At 42.4% G+C, this 17,884-nt stretch overlaps 3 protein-coding genes across 6 annotated transcripts in view; 1 reads left to right on the top strand and 2 right to left on the bottom strand.

Moving 5' to 3' along the window:
- The window catches only part of stx1a (syntaxin 1A (brain)), a gene marked incomplete at its 5' end in the record, with an annotated part of 50,236 nt that extends 44,694 nt beyond the window's left edge, over positions 1-5,542 (bottom strand). The window contains one exon of the mRNA XM_080006521.1: positions 5,513-5,542. Coding sequence (XP_079862647.1) covers positions 5,513-5,542 — 30 coding nt within the window. The remainder of the gene's footprint in view (positions 1-5,512) is intronic.
- A 1,287-nt stretch (positions 5,543-6,829) lies between these two features.
- On the bottom strand, positions 6,830-13,402 carry bud23 (BUD23 rRNA methyltransferase and ribosome maturation factor). 4 transcript variants are annotated; one of them, XM_080006947.1, is made up of 13 exons: positions 12,557-12,572; positions 11,145-11,196; positions 10,923-10,960; positions 10,543-10,638; positions 10,250-10,332; positions 9,901-9,997; positions 9,666-9,762; positions 9,512-9,562; positions 9,297-9,382; positions 9,042-9,087; positions 8,887-8,948; positions 7,992-8,081; positions 6,830-7,282 (listed from the first exon to the last, which is right to left on the bottom strand). In XM_080006947.1, exons 2-13 carry the CDS (start codon positions 11,190-11,192, stop codon positions 7,228-7,230), a joined length of 849 nt encoding a protein of 282 aa, XP_079863073.1. In that variant the 5' UTR covers positions 11,193-11,196; positions 12,557-12,572; the 3' UTR covers positions 6,830-7,227. The 4 variants fall into 4 exon arrangements, with proteins under 4 accessions (XP_079863073.1, XP_079863076.1, XP_079863074.1 ...); XM_080006950.1 differs by lacking the exon at positions 12,557-12,572 and adding an exon at positions 12,454-12,462; XM_080006948.1 differs by lacking the exons at positions 11,145-11,196; positions 12,557-12,572 and adding an exon at positions 13,293-13,402.
- Positions 12,660-17,852, top strand: dnajc30b (DnaJ (Hsp40) homolog, subfamily C, member 30b). Its single transcript, XM_080006946.1, has one exon. The coding sequence runs from the start codon at positions 12,785-12,787 to the stop codon at positions 13,913-13,915; it is 1,131 nt and encodes a 376-aa protein (XP_079863072.1). The 5' UTR covers positions 12,660-12,784; the 3' UTR covers positions 13,916-17,852.
- The last annotated feature ends 32 nt before the right edge of the window (positions 17,853-17,884 follow it).

The raw sequence follows: 17,884 nt of genomic DNA, 5'->3' as shown, positions 1-17,884 counted from the left end.
TTTTGCATTACAGTGCTTCATTATTTCCCAAGAAACCTGGGCATAATAAACAAAAATTGCAAATTGATGATAAACTCCCACTCACAGGACAGCCGCCCATTAAGATTGCGGAATTTGGAAAAGGCTTTGTGTGTGAAGAAGGACAAATAGAACCTCTGGCCCTCTCGTCCTCGAGTTTGGTTCAGTTCAACACCATGTGACTCTCTCCTCCTCCTCTCTCCACCAGCTGGCTCAGATCCTGTTGGTGGTGTCAAGAGCCCGCATCCGGTCAAGGACGCAAGAGAAGGAAGATAAAGAAATCAAAAGAGATATAAGGAGGATATGGGTAAGAGGATAATGAATGGGAATCCGAGAACAGAGAGAGAGAGAGAGAGAGAGAGAGAGAGAGAGAGAGAGAGAGAGTGTGAGAAAAGCACACACACACACAGAGAGATACCACCAAAGCGCAGACATTCTCAGCCCCTGGGTCTGTGCTCCACATCCATCCTATTAGTTAATGTGTCACTCTAACCCCACACAGGGAGTGACAGCGCGCGCGCGCGCACACGCACACGCGCGCACACACACACACACACACACTAACGTCGCTGTACCAGAAGGTGAGTGTGGAGAATGTAGAAAAGAAAGCAATATAAGCGCAGAAGGCATCATCACCACTAGGAGAGAGAAGAGGCGTGACCCCTGGACGGGCCAGGTAGTGGAGGAGACAGGCTCCTACGAGGGAGGAACAAGGGGGAGTACTGTACAGAGCAACAAGGGGAGGTCAAAGTTCCCATTTCAGGCGTGACAGAATAACTGTCACCAAGCGTTCAACAGTCACACTGACCGATGACAGCTCCTGCGCTGTGTGCCTGTAATAACCTCATCAACTTGTTCCACGGTATCGGATGCGCTTGAGGGAGATTGACTAAATGTAGCTCACACATCATATCTCTGCCATCTGTCACCGAGTCACTCCTGGGCCAACTGGGAGTCAGGGTACGAGAGAGAGAGAAGAGAGAGAGAGAGAGAGAGAGAGAGAGAGAGAGAGAGAGAGAGAGAGAGACAGGCAGACATGTAAAATCCATATGGGACCCTGCCTCGTGGACCTTTGTGTTTTTTTATTCTATCTTAGAGCCAGAGAGTATTCTATGATCACGACCATATGACCATATGTTATATGACCATTTCAGTTATTGATACTGGCAGCTTGAGGCAGCAAGCTAATGAACTGTTGGAAGAGAAGGCAGATGTTGGGATCATAATGTGGCTTTACGAGCGTAGGGGTGTTAGCGGAACAGAACCTCCACCCTGAAACAAATATTACCGTAGCACAATTCCTTGCTAAATGATGCTGCACAGAAAGTCAGTAGGAACCGAGCTCCGTGCTTTTGGCTGCCGTGTTGGCTGTGGCTTTGGTCACTCAACGTCTGCTGATTCGCAAACCGGAACAAGAAAAACTAATAATGTCTTTACTTTTATTCTGACAAATGTTTCTATTGAACTGCGGTTTGAAAGTGATGGTAAATGTATTTTTTTCTCATTTAATTAGTATCAATAAAAACTATTAATTGTATATTGCGTTATATTCATATTTTTTGTTTTGTTTTGTGGTTTTGTTGTGTTAAATCGCAGTATCACTGACAAGTCAATAGGGGAGCGTTGGCATATCGGTAGTGAGGAAGACCTGAATTCAATTCCTCATATGTGATAGATTTTGATTATTGTCGTCCAACTAATTGATGCAATCGTCCTCTTTCATTTTAACATGATTATGTTCGTTTTAGGACGTTATAATAAGACCATTGACTCTGCTGCGATGCCATAAACTATACTAAATCATAGTAAATGTTCCAATGTTAAAATGAATGAGGAAGACTTCATCAATAAATTGCACTACAACAGTTAAAATCTATCACTTATGAGGAATCTCATCTAATCTGTGCACCCAAAGGCTAGACCATGCTTCTCCGCCTCCACGTAAACGAACTTGCACGGATGTCACGCGGAGACTTTTTGCATGGCTGTTTTCTTTTATATTTGTACGTAGGAAGGGGCGGTATGGCCTAAAATGTATATATATATATTTATATATGATTTGGGGGTTATCGGTGTTAACCCGAGTTTGGCTTACACCGATTACATTACTTGCCCACCGCTCCCACTGTTGCTTTGCTTTTTTTTTTTTTTTTTTAGAGAAATAAAACCCCTTTTTGTTCATTTTCGTGTATCAGCGCCGACTTTCATCAAATGAAAAATATTATAATTTGTAAAATACTAAGTGTGTTATCAATACTTAGTCGGATGCTATAAAACTGAAAGTGAAAGTGGCTGCTTCTTGAGCAGGCAGCAGTCTCAGCACAGTCTGCGGAGTCAGATTTCATTATCACAGGAGGAGAGAAGGGAAAGACCTTAGATCAGGTCTAGAGCGAGACCTGTCTCCCTCCATGCGTAATCTCCATGTGTAATCTACTAAGTAATCTCCATGTGTAATCTCCATTATGACACAGTCTTGTCATAACCGGTGGTAAAAATTCCTCACTGTGGCATCCCTAATCACGGTATATTTGTTTTTCTTTAAATTTCAATATAAATGCGTCCAGCTTTTTGCAGACCTCCATGATTTTTGAAAATTGTAATTCAATACATTTTATAAAAAACTGAAATTGATTTAAATATTTGAATAATTAAAAAAAAAATCCATGTGAATGTTCCCATAGAACTAGAGGGCTAGCGAGATAGCATTTGCTTTAAGTTGCCTGGGATTCCAATTGTTTCCTATGCGCTGGACAGCTACGACGGCTAACAGAGCTAGCGATGGAGCCGGCGGAACAAGTTACTAAGCAGGAAAACAACTTTGCTGCGCCACAAACACGCACTTTGCGACGAAAGCCCTGCGGACGTAGCCCCTCGACACGGAGACAGCGTTTCCCGTTCCCCACAGCATACTGTGAGTGGGAGGAGGCGGGGCAATGTTGGCACTGCAGCAGTGTGTGTCAACTGGCTGTCGGAGAGAAGAGAGAGAGAATAGCGCAGCTGGCACAGATATATGGATAGTGCCGAAAATGAGTATTGAAACCGTTTCAAATATTCTGTATCGATATGTATAGGAAAATCGATATTAACACTAACCCTATTTTGGATCTGTGAGGGCTCTACAGGTCAGCATGGTATAGTCAAAATCCATACCAGTGTACTTTCTATACCGTTTATACCGGCCAGCCATACTTGGACGGTGCATAACACTATGTGTCCACTGGGGGGGCAGTGTAGAAAAAACATAGAAGAAATACTTTTTTTGGGGGGGGGGGGGGTTTCATACTTTATTTGAAAACATTAGAACAAAAATAATATGAATATGCAAATAAAAATAGGCTTTCAAACCTTATCCCTGAGGTGCTCTTCTACCCGCCACATTTTCTTTTCCGTTTCGAACCCGCCTCCCGACAGGAAGTTGGACAATTCAACCAATCGGCCTCGCTCGACGCACAGGACGGCGCGACGCTTTCTTTAGATTTGGGAGGTGTGCACATTGGCTCTATGATCTACGACGACGTTCACGCGCATCTCCCTGCAGAAGCATAATCCAGCCTTTCTCCGAAACTTTGGTTTTACTTTGTCAAAGTAGACAGGCATGTTGATGTATTTAAAGCCGCACTGTTCAAGATGCAGACCTTACTGATGCATGATGGTGATACTGATACAGGCCGGCTTTTGTCCACAGAGAGGAAATAAAGCTGATAAAACGCCCGATCGCACAGCCTGACACTTGCTGGAAAAGAGGCTATCTGGCAGTTTCATCACGTCCGACAGTATGTTTTGTCCCCTTTTCAGCTTTAATGTTATAGATTCTGTACTGTGCGGTTCACTGAAGCTCAATATGCCGAACCTAAGATAAACTGAAATGCCAATGAGGTGCTGAAATGACAGCACCTGTATTTAATTGGTACTTGGTCAATTCTAGAGATTGAAAATGACTTTCTATGGCGGGGTGGTCATTGGGACGTGGCCCTGCATGAAATATGGTGTATGTGTAATCTTTGTATATTTCCTGTCATTTGGTGTTTACAGACCAGTGGGAATATGCCTAGACTCATCTTGAGGTCTCTGCTTTTCTTTACTTTTGACAAACACAATCCACCGCTCCGTCTCTCCTCTGAATGCTGTGAGGAAGCCGCATGACAGGCTAGGAGACACACCTCTTACTCTTGCGCACACACACACACACACACAGCCACAGCCACAGCCCCACACACACACACACACACACACACACACACACACACACACAGCGGTAGCCAAATCAATGTCTCCCCCGAGGCTGGTTCATGGCTTGATCTCCACTGAAAAACGGAGGAATTGTAAATTATTTTCCCTTTCTTTCTCTTCGGCTTGATCGCCACTTACACCAATCTGACAATGGACCCACTTTCCCAAGAGACACAGGACAGCCTTCTCACTCACTCACGCACACGCACACACACACACACACACACACACACACACACACACAGCATTGTAGACAAATCACATTGTTTTAGAGACCACTCATCCAACTAGAATAGAGTGAATTTACTGATATATCAACCTGGCAGATTGAAAATGAACACCAATACAACCACAGTTGGAAATGCAGGTTATTTGACACCTGGGTGACTGACTCTGGCATTGGCTTCAAGAGCACCAGCTGAGATTTAAAATCCCGAATGTGTCAACAAGCGGTCAAATGAGATTCATTCGAAAATGTTGAATATCGGCTGGGACAAGGACCAGCTGAGGCGAGTTGCCTGGTTAGTACTGGTTAGTAACTGTTGACCGGGGTGGGTGGTCCCGCTTCAACTTCAAAATCCCTGTCGTTTAAAGTGGTAACCCATTCTATCATCTGCTGTGACTGGATGACAGTACTGTACAAGTCCCAGAATTCCTTTTTTTTTTTTTTTTTTTTTTCTTGGTCTCTCGGGGTTTGTGGGGACATTTCTTTCTCGTGAACACTCCGCCACATCGAGAGTTTAACGACCACAACTAGCTAACTAGGCGGAGAGGCGGACCCCGCCACCGACGTCAAACAGCATATGGTGCCAGAGGTTCACACGCATAACGCAGACGCATGTAGTGGCCGTTTCTTTTATGCAGTTTAAAAAGAAAATGGCAGCTAAACAAAGTACCATGCATGGATGTTACTTTACAACAGAATGTGAGGTCAACTTCCATAACGTATTCCGCCTGGTGTTCCGGGTCGTAGAAGACGGCGGGACGGGGCGCGTCAACTTGTTTTAAGCGGACTCCACACACGGCGGGCCCGTTGACGGTGACCAGCGGACGGTGACACAACTGTTGCTCCGTCGGGGCGACCCGCTGCAAGTGTACCGCGAAGATACACCCGAACGAGTAACGGACTAACGGGAGACGACGACAACAACAACAACAACAACAACAACAACAACAACAACAACGAAAACAACGAAAACAACGACGGACGAGACGAGCCACGGACTCTGGTTTTAAATGAGGACTATGAAGGAAAGTGACTCACGTGTCGGAGTTCCTGCATGCGGTCCTTCATGGTGGTGGTGGTGGTGATGGTGGTGATGATGATGATGGTGACGATGTTGTTGCTGTTCGCGCCGCTTCCGTGGTCGCGTGCCAAGCCGTTAACCGGCGTCGGTCTCGTGCGGCGTCGCTCAAACAGGTGGCGTGCGCGCGCGCGCGGCGGCTCTTCTCGCGCTCGGTACGAGCGGCGGGACGGGTGGACGGGACTGGGTGGATGGACGGGACTGGGTGGATGGACGGGACTGGGTGGATGGACGGGACTGGGTGCGGGCGGGTGGATGGGTGGAGGAGGAACCGACGGTGACGCGAAGAAAGAAGGTGAGGCGAGTCCGCTCGCCGTTTAACCCGTTACTAACCCGCCTCCAACCCTGCGCCCCCACCCCCACCCCTCACCCATACACCCGTAATTGGCTTCGGCAAAGTGTGTGTGGAGTTCGCCACCTCCCGGGAGCCTGCAGGCTGTGTTTCCCTGGAGGTTTGATCGCTTTGCGGCCGCCTCAAGCCGTTTATCGATCCGCCGGTTCCGCGGTGACGCGCGGGCGGCGGAGCTGGAAAAGGGTTCGAGTGATGGGTTGCGTTCAGGCTGTGCGAGCGCGCCCTCTGCAGGCCACTGCTGTCATTACACCCGGCGTACTGTAACCCCCACTAGAAGATCTTTTGGGTCAGTTGGGTACCCCTCCTTCACTTGCCCCGAACCCAAAAAAGGACAATTTAAAAACGATGTGCATCGTATGGTTTTTTTTTTAAACATTATGTGTAACCATATTTTTTTTTCCACACTTTAAATCTTTTTTTTTTCGGAGTACCCCTAGGAGTACGAGTACCCCCATTTAAGAAACACTAAAGGACTTTCAAAGACGAGACATTCATTCGAAGGCTTTTCCCCCCGTCTCAGTAGTGTACACACTATAGCATTTAGCGTGGGTGATCACACGTTGGGATTCTAACAGACAGACAGACAGACAGACAGACAGACAGACAGACAGACAGACAGACACACACACACACACACACACACACGACGAGTCGAAACAGATTTAAGATATTAAACGGGCCAGATACTCTTGCAAGAGTCCCATTAATCACAGTGGTTCCTCAAATCAAACGACTGCCAGCGACAGGTGCTTGCGCTTCCCCTGAAACGAGACATTTCCTCGTGATGCTTATGATATTGAAAATGTGTCTGGGACTCAAAAACCCTGGCAAAAGTCATTTGGTGTATACTACACACTGAACTGAAAATCACACCACCTTCAAGTCGTGGCTGAAATAGGACTAAAATCAAAGGCCAATCAAATAGTTATATTTAACCAGTTGTTTTAATGGTAAACATTGCACATTTGTACAGTTTAAATAAAAATTGTGTTTTTTTGTGTTTCATTTAAGGCAAAAAAAAAAAAAAAAAAAAGGAATCTGACATTTTAAATCTATTTAATATGTTGTAATTGTACCACCGTTGTCGGCGGCCTGATGTTGTTTCAACAGCTGGCTGGCAGTCCAGGGTGGATCTATACACAAGTTTAGAGTATACCAAAATCTGAGAAACTTGCTTACTGGATCAAATATAAAAATAATCAATCGCTGCCGTGGCATCTTTCCAGCTTCTTGAGCAAAACAGGGAGTTCACTGAGTCACAAGGCTGCTGCAGAACCTTTCTCCATGTGAGCACCGGTGAAGGCACAGCGGGAGGAGATGCGTCTAGAAATGAGGTCTTCTTTGCCGCGCAGTGTATTTGGTGTCTGGCCGAACCCCTCTGTGGGAAACAAACGGAAACATGTACAGATTTGTTGTGTGAATTCTTAATTTACGTCCAAAAATAATACAAAGGCACATACGTATTCACCATCAGTTGGAGTGATGGCTTAACAACCACAATTAAATTCTACCTGGATTAAAGATGAACCAGGTAGAATGGTGGTACACACACAGTTTTAAACAGTAAGGTATATTAATATTAATTATCATATTAATTATGTGTGTGTATATATATGTAAGGTAATTATTCTTCCACCAAAGTCTTATTTCTATAGCAATCAATCAGTCAAGACTTTAATGCGTATATAGATTTTTCCATGTAGACAGCCAGAATATTATTATTTTGTATTAAATTAAACTGAACACAGAGATTGGTGACTCCAACAAAGAACAGAGACACTTCTGGCTTAATTACACACCATCACTTTTGCAAAATCATTATGCAAGATTTGAAAATGACAAAGATAAACTGCACATGTCAAACAGGTCTTGCGTGCTCAATAAATCTTATTATCTTGTGCTAATCTGATCAATAATGAAATTTCGAGTGAAATACATTGCCGGTTATCAAAATTATTCTCCGAAACATTGAAGAAAACCATTTGCGATGGAGTGACAGACTGCAAACTCACTGCCCCATGCTAATCAAGATGTCAGAGGGGGATTTCTAATAGATAAACATTGTTGAGTGGCAGCTATCGACCTACCGGCCCTGTCTTCTCCTTCTCTCCTTCTTCTCCAACACCCAGTCTTTAGTCCTCTTAGCAGATTTGCCTTTCATGTTCTTGAAGCGAGATCTAAAAAAAAAATCAACAAATCAATAGAAAAAAATAAACTGTGAAAAACCCTAATACAAAATGGCTATAGTCATTTGAAATTCCAAAACAATATTTTTATTTTGTATGTTGCAGCCTGCACCACCAGAATGAATTTCAACATTTACATGTGAAAGGGAGGAAAACCCACCTGGCCGGGCTTAAAGCGAGGCAGGACGACGACCCTTTCTCACATTTCTCTGGGTCCTTGAACTTTGTCAAAGCAGGACATGAACCTGCTCTGACTGAAGGCCTGGACCTGATTACCATACAGTTGGTGGATGGCTATATATACTTGCATAGGCCTAATACGATTTTAATTGAAATGAGGCCATAGAAAAGCAGTATCGTGTTTTCACATTGGACTTAAATTCAGTTAGATCATGAAAAGCAAAACACGGTTAAACCCAATTTTCTTCAAAATATATTTTTTATCATTTTATCAACACATTCACTTTCAATTTGACGGGCATTGTTGCGGGAATAAAAAAAATGTTTTAATGATTTCCTTAAAAAGAATTAAAATAAAATCCATACATATTGCAGAAAGATTTCCAAGTATCAATGCAACAAGAAAAGCATTTTCTGTCCCATAGCAGGATGGCTGCAGGGCCACGCCCCTGAGTAAATTAAGTAGATAAATCTATGTTAACCTAAGTCAGAAAGCATGAGACTTAGATAAGATATCATTTAAATTCACAACAACCATCACATAAATCTTTAATAATGAAAGTATGATTTGCATGTAATCATACCCGGTGTCTGTTAGTAGTACTAAAATCTTTACCTTTGTCCTGTAAACTGGACCTGATCTGGAACACCCCGTTCTGTAGCTTCTGACCCCAATCCCTGAAAGGGAGATTCACAATAAAACTGAGTAAACTGAAAGAAAACAGCAGAAATATTGACTTAATATCTGACCCAAAGCCACATGCTTCTTACTTTAGGAAGGACTCCTGTTACCCCAGCAAACAGACAAAGAAAGAACCTGTAAAAAAATAATAAACAGAAATAAAACAATATAACCCACTTGAAATGTCAATTGGCACTTTAATGTCATTTGTAAATGTGGTACAATTACTATATCAGTTCATATTGTTTTAATTCCTTAAAGATTTAAATAGAAACAAATGCATAACACTAGTGGGTAAAGAAATAAAAGGTAAGAATATCTTCTTTCTTCAGTAAGAAACTGACTTTTTAGCTTTACTGCTGTTGGGGTAGTCCACCACCATGCCTCCACTGAAGCCCGCCCTCATGGCCTGGGATGTGATTAGCTCCAGCTGTACAAAAGTGAGGAAACAGATTTCAGACTATTTCATGAGTGAACCTAAATCTTTGACATTCAATTCGTCACTTTCCTACAAGACCCTTTACACTCACGTACACCAACTGCAAAGCATCTCACTCACCTGTTCAGAGTTCTCTGGGTAGAGCTGAAAAACTGCACGTGCACCTCTTGCCTGAATAAAAAATGTTGTCAAAATGTTATATTAACTGAATGAGTGTTATACTGAGAAAAATGGGCAAATGATGTAAAAATCGAAATGAGTGGTGTGTCCTCACCAGGCTGGAATAAAGGGTACTGAAAAACACGTGGAGTCGCTTTGGAGGACTGTGGCTCTTTTTGTCGGCATTGCAGAGCCACTGTAAAGCAGAAATACTAACAGAGTGGAAAAAGAAGAGAAAGATACGGAAAGGGAGTGAGGGATGAGCGTGTGGGAGGTACAATCTCAAACTTGATTTAATTAATGAATTTGCTGTGAAGTCACTTTTAACGCTGCTAGACTGTAGTCTTCACCTGATACAGCCATCAAAGGTGCCAGGTCTGAAAGGCATCCCCTGACCCATGTCTCCCAAAACAAGGTCTCCCTCTACCTCTCTTTCCAATGCAACATCTGTAACACATGAGAAAATTACATAACAGATTTAATTTTAACCTCAAAATTTTGAGCCAACTGCTTTGGCATATATTTCATAATTTTGTGTGGAATGTTCCAATTGTCATGGCTTGTCAATTGTCACCGACACAAGCTGTGTCTACTGCATTATTTAGAGATGGTTGCATGTACATGTATGTATGTATATTTACAGAAAACAATTAGATGTTAACAATATATATTTTGACATATAATTTAAGACAAACTGACCCAACATTGCAGTGCTGATGTCCACTCCAACCCAAAGATGTCCCTCCTCTGACAGATAGTCTCCACTCAACCCTGAGCCACATCTTGGAAATATAAGACACATTTACATTTGTTGTTCTCAGCTCACATAAAATACAACATACACAATAACAGAAAACAGGACCAGAAATAGAGTTTTATAATCAAAACAGACTGCTGCGGCAACCTGAATACTGCGGCGACTCTTCTGTGTCAGTGATCTAATAGAAAAATATAATCAGGTGACACATACATCTTAATATGACGACACGTACCCAACATCTAACAGGAGACATGTCTGTCCCTCTGGAAGGTTTAAAAGCTCCACCGCTCTCTCCGACATCTGACTCTGGATCTCAATCATTCTCGAGCTGGGTATCAACAGAGAAAAAAATGTGACCTCAAAAACAATCATGAAATAATATGCGCTCAATATTGTACTTATAAGAAGAGTCATGGATATTAAAAGACTATCTCAGACACCTTAAACTACAAGTTAAACTTGTAGAATCGGTCATGGTATTCTACTAAGTCATCGTGTAGCATTGTAAAAAAGGCAGTCACTTCACTGACAGCAACATGCCCAAATCAAACACAGACGAATAATAAAAACAATAACAATACTACCACTAATAATAATAATATTTCAACTCACTTTTGAGAGTATTTCTTGGCTTCATCTTCATTGTAGAACTGCAATCAAAAGCAGAGATGACAGATTTGATTTTAAACCTGCCTTAGATATTTGAACTCTCTTTTAAACGCATGAATCCCATCGACAAGGGACGCCACCATGTCCATGTTCAGCTGCAATTGAGCTAGCTTAGCTTTCATGCGAAGCACAAATGAAAAAGGTAAAATGTATCGTGTTACGAACCATTTCGGGAGGTGCCATATGCTCGGGCCTTCTACCGCTGGACGCCATGGTTCTGGGTGCGTATAATATAGTTTTGAGGGAAACACTGACTGACTGAATGACTGACTGGCTGGCTGGCTGGCTGAGAGCTAAATTCAACGTCGATGTTTTGGCAGCTACACGTGAGAATAAGTGACGTCATCCATAAGCGACGAAGTCGAGCCCCGTCTCTTACATATGACGTCATTGTTTTTAAGGGTAAGCAAAGTTTCTCTTTTTTTTTTTTAAACTGTAAATTGATGCCATTGCCAAGTGAACCAAGTTTATTTGATTAGTTTTTATATTGATCATGGCAAAACCATTTTCAGACAAATGTGAATAACTATAATCCCTCATTTATTTTTTTTCAACGAACATATCACTACCTTTATACAAACTATATTGAATTGTACTAAAAAGGATATGAAACAAATTAATATTTCATATAATATGTCATATTTTAACCCTCACATTCAGTTTTTCTATTGTTATCTGCTCTGCTTCTAATAAAAAAAAAAAAAAAAAAAGATTATGGCGTACACGTTAAGATAAAATTGAGGTAAATCTACATGGATCAAATGTAAATTATACCAACAGTTAGTACAATTTTACACCAGTGTTACGATATAACATACACATGGTGCATAACGGAGTGTCAAGTACTTATCTTTATTTTCAACAAAACGTGTATGTAATATAAACATATTGCATGGCAAATAAAAAGATCACCATACATGATCACAGAGATCACACTGCACAATATAAAAATATAGTTTGATATCCATGTTGACAACAGAGAGCCAGATGCCAAAAAATAAAATAAAATAATAATAATCAAAATTGTAATAAAAAATACATTAAAATAAAAAGGCAACTCACTTCAAGGAAAGTCCACAATTTTTTAACAATTATCCGATAATTAAGTAAATTATTTTTTAACACGTTATATTAAGAATTAATTAAGAATTAAGAATAATTAATAATTGCATGGACTTATGGACTTAATAAAGAAAGATAATATACATTGAATCAATTTAATCAGATAATAAAAATTGGAAGGGGACTTTTATAAAAATGGAGCCAACATAAAACACCTACACATTCAAGAGCTGACCAAGTTCAAATAATAAATCACATATTTTATAGAAAATGTTGCGTCAATCACTATCGAATTAGAATTGATGCTGCATTCCATCGCACCTCGGAAATCGGTCATTCCGAGTCGAACTACAGAACACACGAGCTCGGAGTGGGGCTTGTTTTCTAAGAAAAAACCCAACGCAAGGGAAACCTTGTCAATGGTGCGTTTGTGTCAGATCCGTTCGGCCGGCCGATCGCTCCGGCCAACTCGGGCCCGAGCGATCGGCCCCGAAATTCTGCCTTAGAATTCCAACCGTTGAGTGCCGTTCCTGTGCGGTCGTCCGTTAAGGAGGTTGAGCTCCTCCGTGGAATGCGGCATTAAGTCTTGCCTCTCTGCGATTGGTTCGCCGTGACACCTGCTTCCTGTTTACATCGCTCCGGATTGGCTGCGTTTCGACGTTGCCCTCCCGGCGCGACCGGAAGCCGGAGCGGCCTTCCTCTTCTCGCGTGGCTGCTGGGTGAACTTGGCCGGAGCGGGGGGCATGGCGGAGGTCGGTCAAAGATTGGGCCACGGAGCTTACAGGCTCTGCACGTTCAGGAACACTCAATGCTACCCCGTCTTCAAACGCGAGCACGAATCTCTGCAAGTACAGTATGCGCCGATCGGGGCAGCGGCTCGTGGCGAAGCGACCGAATCGGACCCGGGTTGGTGCGAACACAAGCCGGTACTGAAAAGCAAAGACGGACAACGCAAGACCCCGACGTTTTCCGGACAAGAAAGAGAAAGTCGACACAAAAGGTCCCCCCTGCTGTATGCCGCGTCGTGGGATTCGGGTTCCAAGGGTCAACTTTGTGGTGCGTACCGGTCCGTGGAACCTGTTCGACACGGACCCAGCGTGAACCTCGCGGTTGGCAGCATGGCGGACTGGGGCCGAAAAGGTCTGGTCCTGACCGCCAGCTTCCACCCCGACACCTCCGCGCCGTGTCAACAGCTCAGAGGGTACAGTACTGACAATAGGATAACGCAGCGGCGGTTGAAACGTCACCCACACGCCCTCCATCTCTGGGTCTTCACTCGATCCTCCAGCTGGAACTCCAACAACAACAACAACACGGCTGACACGCCTCCGCTGTACAGGAGCAGGACCGCCTATTACGATATACTGAGGGTGTCTCCGAGCGCCACCCAATCCCAGATAAAGACGGCCTACTACCGGCAGTCCTTCATCTACCACCCCGACAAGAACCCGGCGAGCGAGGAGGCCGCGCAGCGCTTCTCGGAGATCAGCGAGGCGTACACGGTGCTGGGCAACATCAGCCTGAGGAGAAAGTACGACCGGGGCATTCTGAGCCAAACGGACGTCCGCAGCGCCGGGAGACCCTCGACCGGAGAGGCCCCCAGCAGAGCCCCTTGGCCCCAACAGCCTCAGCAGAAGGCCAGGCAGTTCAGCCAAGCTGGGGGGAAGCCTATGTTCGATTTCGACGCCTTCTTCCAGGCGCACTACGGCCAGCAGCTGCAGAGAGAGAAGGAGTTGAGGGCAAGGAGGGCGTTCTTGCAGAAGAAGCAGAAGGAAAATTTTAAGAAATGGAATCTGGGTAAAATGATGGAGATGACGGTCGCGGTGCTGCTCGGCCTAGGAGGAGTGATTTTTATAAGTCTCCACAAGCCCTGAAACAGACACAAAAGTTTTCCTTTCTGCTGTGCGTGATATAACTCAGGGTGGCAGCCAGAGCTTGTGTATAGAGGAGGACTGATGGCACACAAACTCTTAACTTCCGGCGAGCGTTGCACAAGTTTAAATGTTAAAAGTTTTATTTTAGTATTATTAATAATGGGGTCATACTTTAATTCCTGTTTGCTGCTGATGTAGTTGATGAATAAATTACGTATTTATGCGATAAACAATGTTATATCGCTGGTTCTATTAAAATGATTTGTACAAAGGGTATAGATCATGCAGAAGTATAACTATGCTCTGAGAAGCACCCAATAATAAAGGAGGAAATGCATCATTTTCCAACTGCAACCCTTTTAATTTTTGATTTGATATACTACTTCAAAGCAAGAATTGATTTAAGGATTTAAGATCAAAAAGTTTTTCGTTTAATGTTTTTTTGTGTGACACCTAATGGCAGAGAATCCCCAAGATGTTCAAAGGCAGCATGATGAATTCAAAAACTTTTTTTCCCCATCCCAGTTGTTCACACAATATAGGATTTAACAGGACAGCGGTCACACATTGCTTCCAATTCTAGCACAGACTGCGAACGGAGACTTAAGACAATATTAAACCAACCTGATGTTCTCACAGGAATCTCTAGGACCGATCACAAGATTTTTTAATCTCAAATCGAGTAGGGAGCATACTCTTAAACCCTTATACAACAGATTTCCTTAAGATCTTGAAGATTTGTTTGGAAACTCAGCTCTGGTGAGGCATTTATGGGTTGTCCATAAACATTAACTCATGCAATTATAATTTCACTTCTTAAGGTTTGATCATAGCCAGTCTATCCATGCTGGAGAATGCACAATTCCCATAATTAAATTTTAACGCCTAACAACTTTTTTAATAAAGAGTACATGTTTAGAATTCTAGATTATCTGGAGAAAAAAAACTCAAATGATAACACTAAATTATTATGAATTACAACTTAATGTTAGTAAATATATTCAAATTTACAAATTTTCCTATGGCAGTTTGGCCCTTAACAAAAACTACAACTTGAAAAAGCTCTTAATTATATTTTTCCAATCCGATTCAATAGGTTATGTATGCATTCTTTTTTACATTATATGCAGGCACAGTTTAGTTACAAGTTGTAACCTCTAGAGGGCGGTGAATCCATTAAATTGCAATCCTACGGCCATCCCATATAGTGTAAAAATCCAAATAATTCATAGCTGCAGCCCTCAGACTTTAGACTCAAAATACCGAACATCATTCAGTTACCCAGCTCAATGATAGGACTCTGTTCCAAAGTGCGGCCAATTCATAATGGGCATTCTAACGTCCAGAAGGGTGGTTTTGTGGACAATTCTGCAGAGGCTGACAAGGAAACATCAGTATGAAAGAGTGGTTTCTTTTTAAATAGCTTGTGGTTATGTCTATTTGATCTGTCATTTCCTTTCTGATTTTGCCAGAGATGCAAGATGATTAGTAAAATATCATGAAATGAGATTTACTAAGAATCAGTTAGTAAAAGGCTGTTTGATATCCTTACGTTCATCATATGCAGCGGAAATTAGAATCTCTGTGTCTGTGTCATGAATTTGGAAATAGGACTTAAGGCCAAAGTGATCGATAGTGAGTGGAATACGATCCAAAGTAATTTTGCGTTATTTCTTTTGAAAAATGGTTATCAGATCATGGCTTGTTTTTGGATTGTGGGGGAATGTCATTCCATTCATATCCAATCCAAGATGCTTTAGCGATAGCACCGTTTTGCTATTATACAACGATCAAGAAATCTAAATGTGATGTCGTGTGTATGTAAAGAAGAGATTAATTAACAAAACAGCCTGGAAATCTGTGACAGTTTGATCACGTTTTATTCACAGAAATATAAAGTAGAATGTCAAGTACATCACTTTGTACAAAATTGCACAGACTCTTCAAAACTCAGCCAGACAACAGAAAATTCAGCTTTAATAAGTGTCCAAACCTGTGATATGTGAAATAGGCTCTTGTGACTGCCTTCACTGAGGATATTTCATCGAGAAGAATAAATCAGATTGTACATAAATAAAACTTAATAGGAAAATGTCATATACAACGGCTGAGAAATAAATACTTGTCAAAAATAGGATTTAATTGGCACATGTAGTATCATGAACCACCTCTCCAGTCTTGCCAGACTGACAATTACAACTTCGCCACTGAAACTAAATGGCCGTGCTCGAAAAGACAGAAGCTTCTTAATGATACATTTACTCATACTGACTCCATACGTGCTTTCTGCCTTTGTAAAATGATATACCTGCTGTATCAGCATACAATCTACATTTATATTTTTAGTTTGTGTGCAAGTTTAGTCTACTTGAAATAAATACTACAGCAAACCATCTCAATCAATCTGTACACACAAAGCAGTGATGGATCACGTTATTTCTGTGTCCTGGGGTGTTTTAAGGGGCTTTACAAAAGGTGCAAAAGGTTCATCAATTCCAGAAATAAAATAGCACATGTAGCAAAAAAAAGTGTCGCATGGAGTTCTTTTTTTTTTTTTTTTTTTTTTTGTGTGTTATATTTTGTTGGAATTTTACCTAGAAAACTATTTAAATTCCATACTAATTCGTCCGTCCTTTCCAGCATGGCCATCTACTTACAGGTATTTAACCACCGTACCGCTCCGTTCCACAGGCACACGTGCACACACACACACACACACACACACACACGCTTCTATAAAGCACACGTTCCCAAATCCGCCCGTCAAATTCCCTCCGATCAATGCTGGGTTTGGTATAATTATATAATCAAGGCATTACTTCAAAATAAACTTCTAAATAAACAAGGTATCTATTCTATCGGTTACCGATATGATAAAAGTTACGACAGAACCAGCACCAGACCGAGGGACCTTGATAGTTTGGAAACACTACTGTAGCACATCCACCAGTTAAAAATAGTTTGGTTCTTATATAACGTCATACATCCAAAAACAAAAATCATTCAGAAAGCAAGAATTGGAAACATCCAGCCATAATGATATGCCTTGAACTAGTAGGTAATGCCGCAATCTTCCAGATGGTTACTTTCTGTGTTGAATTTTTATATCAGATTGTTGAAGTACTACAAATGCCTCTCTGTTGGGTTTCCTCTCAACTCGTATCCGAGGAAAAAAAAAGCATTTTGCATACGCAGAGATATTACTGTCCAGTACGTGTGCAGAAATTACCGATACATAACCTGCTTTGTGACTTTTGGTTCGTCGTGATTATGCTCAATAACAGTGAGAGAGACAAGCTGTGCTGTTTCTGTATATTAAGACGGGTCTTTGATGGGATTTATGACCCTCAACGTCATGATGGAAAGTAGTATTCCTGTCACTAAAAACACGGTGTAATTCAGGGTGCTCATCAGGCCATTGGAAAAGAAAAAGAAAAATATCTCCACTAGTCACACTAACACACCCATGATTACTGTACTGATGTTAGTGTTTGTCTGACCTAAAGTAGGACTTTGCGGGAACAGCCCATATGGACAGCGAGGATATCCGGGACAGACTCAGAGCAGCTTAACAAACATTAGGGGGATGCTCTTGGGGCTCGCAAAGCTCTGAAGGGAGGGACTTCTCCTCGGGGTCGTTCCAGCCCGTGATCCTCCGCTCGGGTGGTGACACAAGGCTCGGCTCTCTGGGAATTGCGGTTAGGGGTGAACAGGAAATGGGTCCGGTGAGGTGAATCAATGCCATATGACTACACTGGATGACTTCCTCTCAATTTTCTCCCACTGCATCCGCCCCTCGCCACATTTCTAAATCCATACCTCCCAACTTCTTTGGGCCTCTCCTCTCCGTTTCTCCCGTCCGTCACTTCCCAAATTAAGCCACGCGTTTTACTGGGATCCTCAACAGCGGACATTGAACACAACACCAAAGGGCGTTAGTGGCGACGGTGGGTGAACGCGCTGCTGAAG

Source organism: Zeus faber (assembly GCF_960531495.2).
Source record: "Zeus faber genome assembly, chromosome: 9".
NCBI lineage: Eukaryota > Metazoa > Chordata > Actinopteri > Zeiformes > Zeidae > Zeus > Zeus faber.
The sequence above is the reverse complement of the archived record's forward strand: the minus strand, read 5'-3'. Positions and strand labels throughout refer to the sequence as shown.

Excerpts from the sequence above, each read along its gene's own strand:
- bud23 (XM_080006947.1), bottom strand. The coding sequence starts at position 11,192 with ATGGCGTCCAGCGGTAGAAGGCCCGAGCATATGGCACCTCCCGAAATG. Across the intron at positions 9,563-9,665 it reads GTACCCTTTATTCCAGCCTG|GCAAGAGGTGCACGTGCAGT; the intron begins GTGAGGACACAC and ends TTTTTTATTCAG. Across the intron at positions 9,383-9,511 it reads ACCCAGAGAACTCTGAACAG|CTGGAGCTAATCACATCCCA; the intron begins GTGAGTGAGATG and ends ACTTTTGTACAG.
- dnajc30b (XM_080006946.1), top strand. The coding sequence starts at position 12,785 with ATGGCGGAGGTCGGTCAAAGATTGGGCCACGGAGCTTACAGGCTCTGC.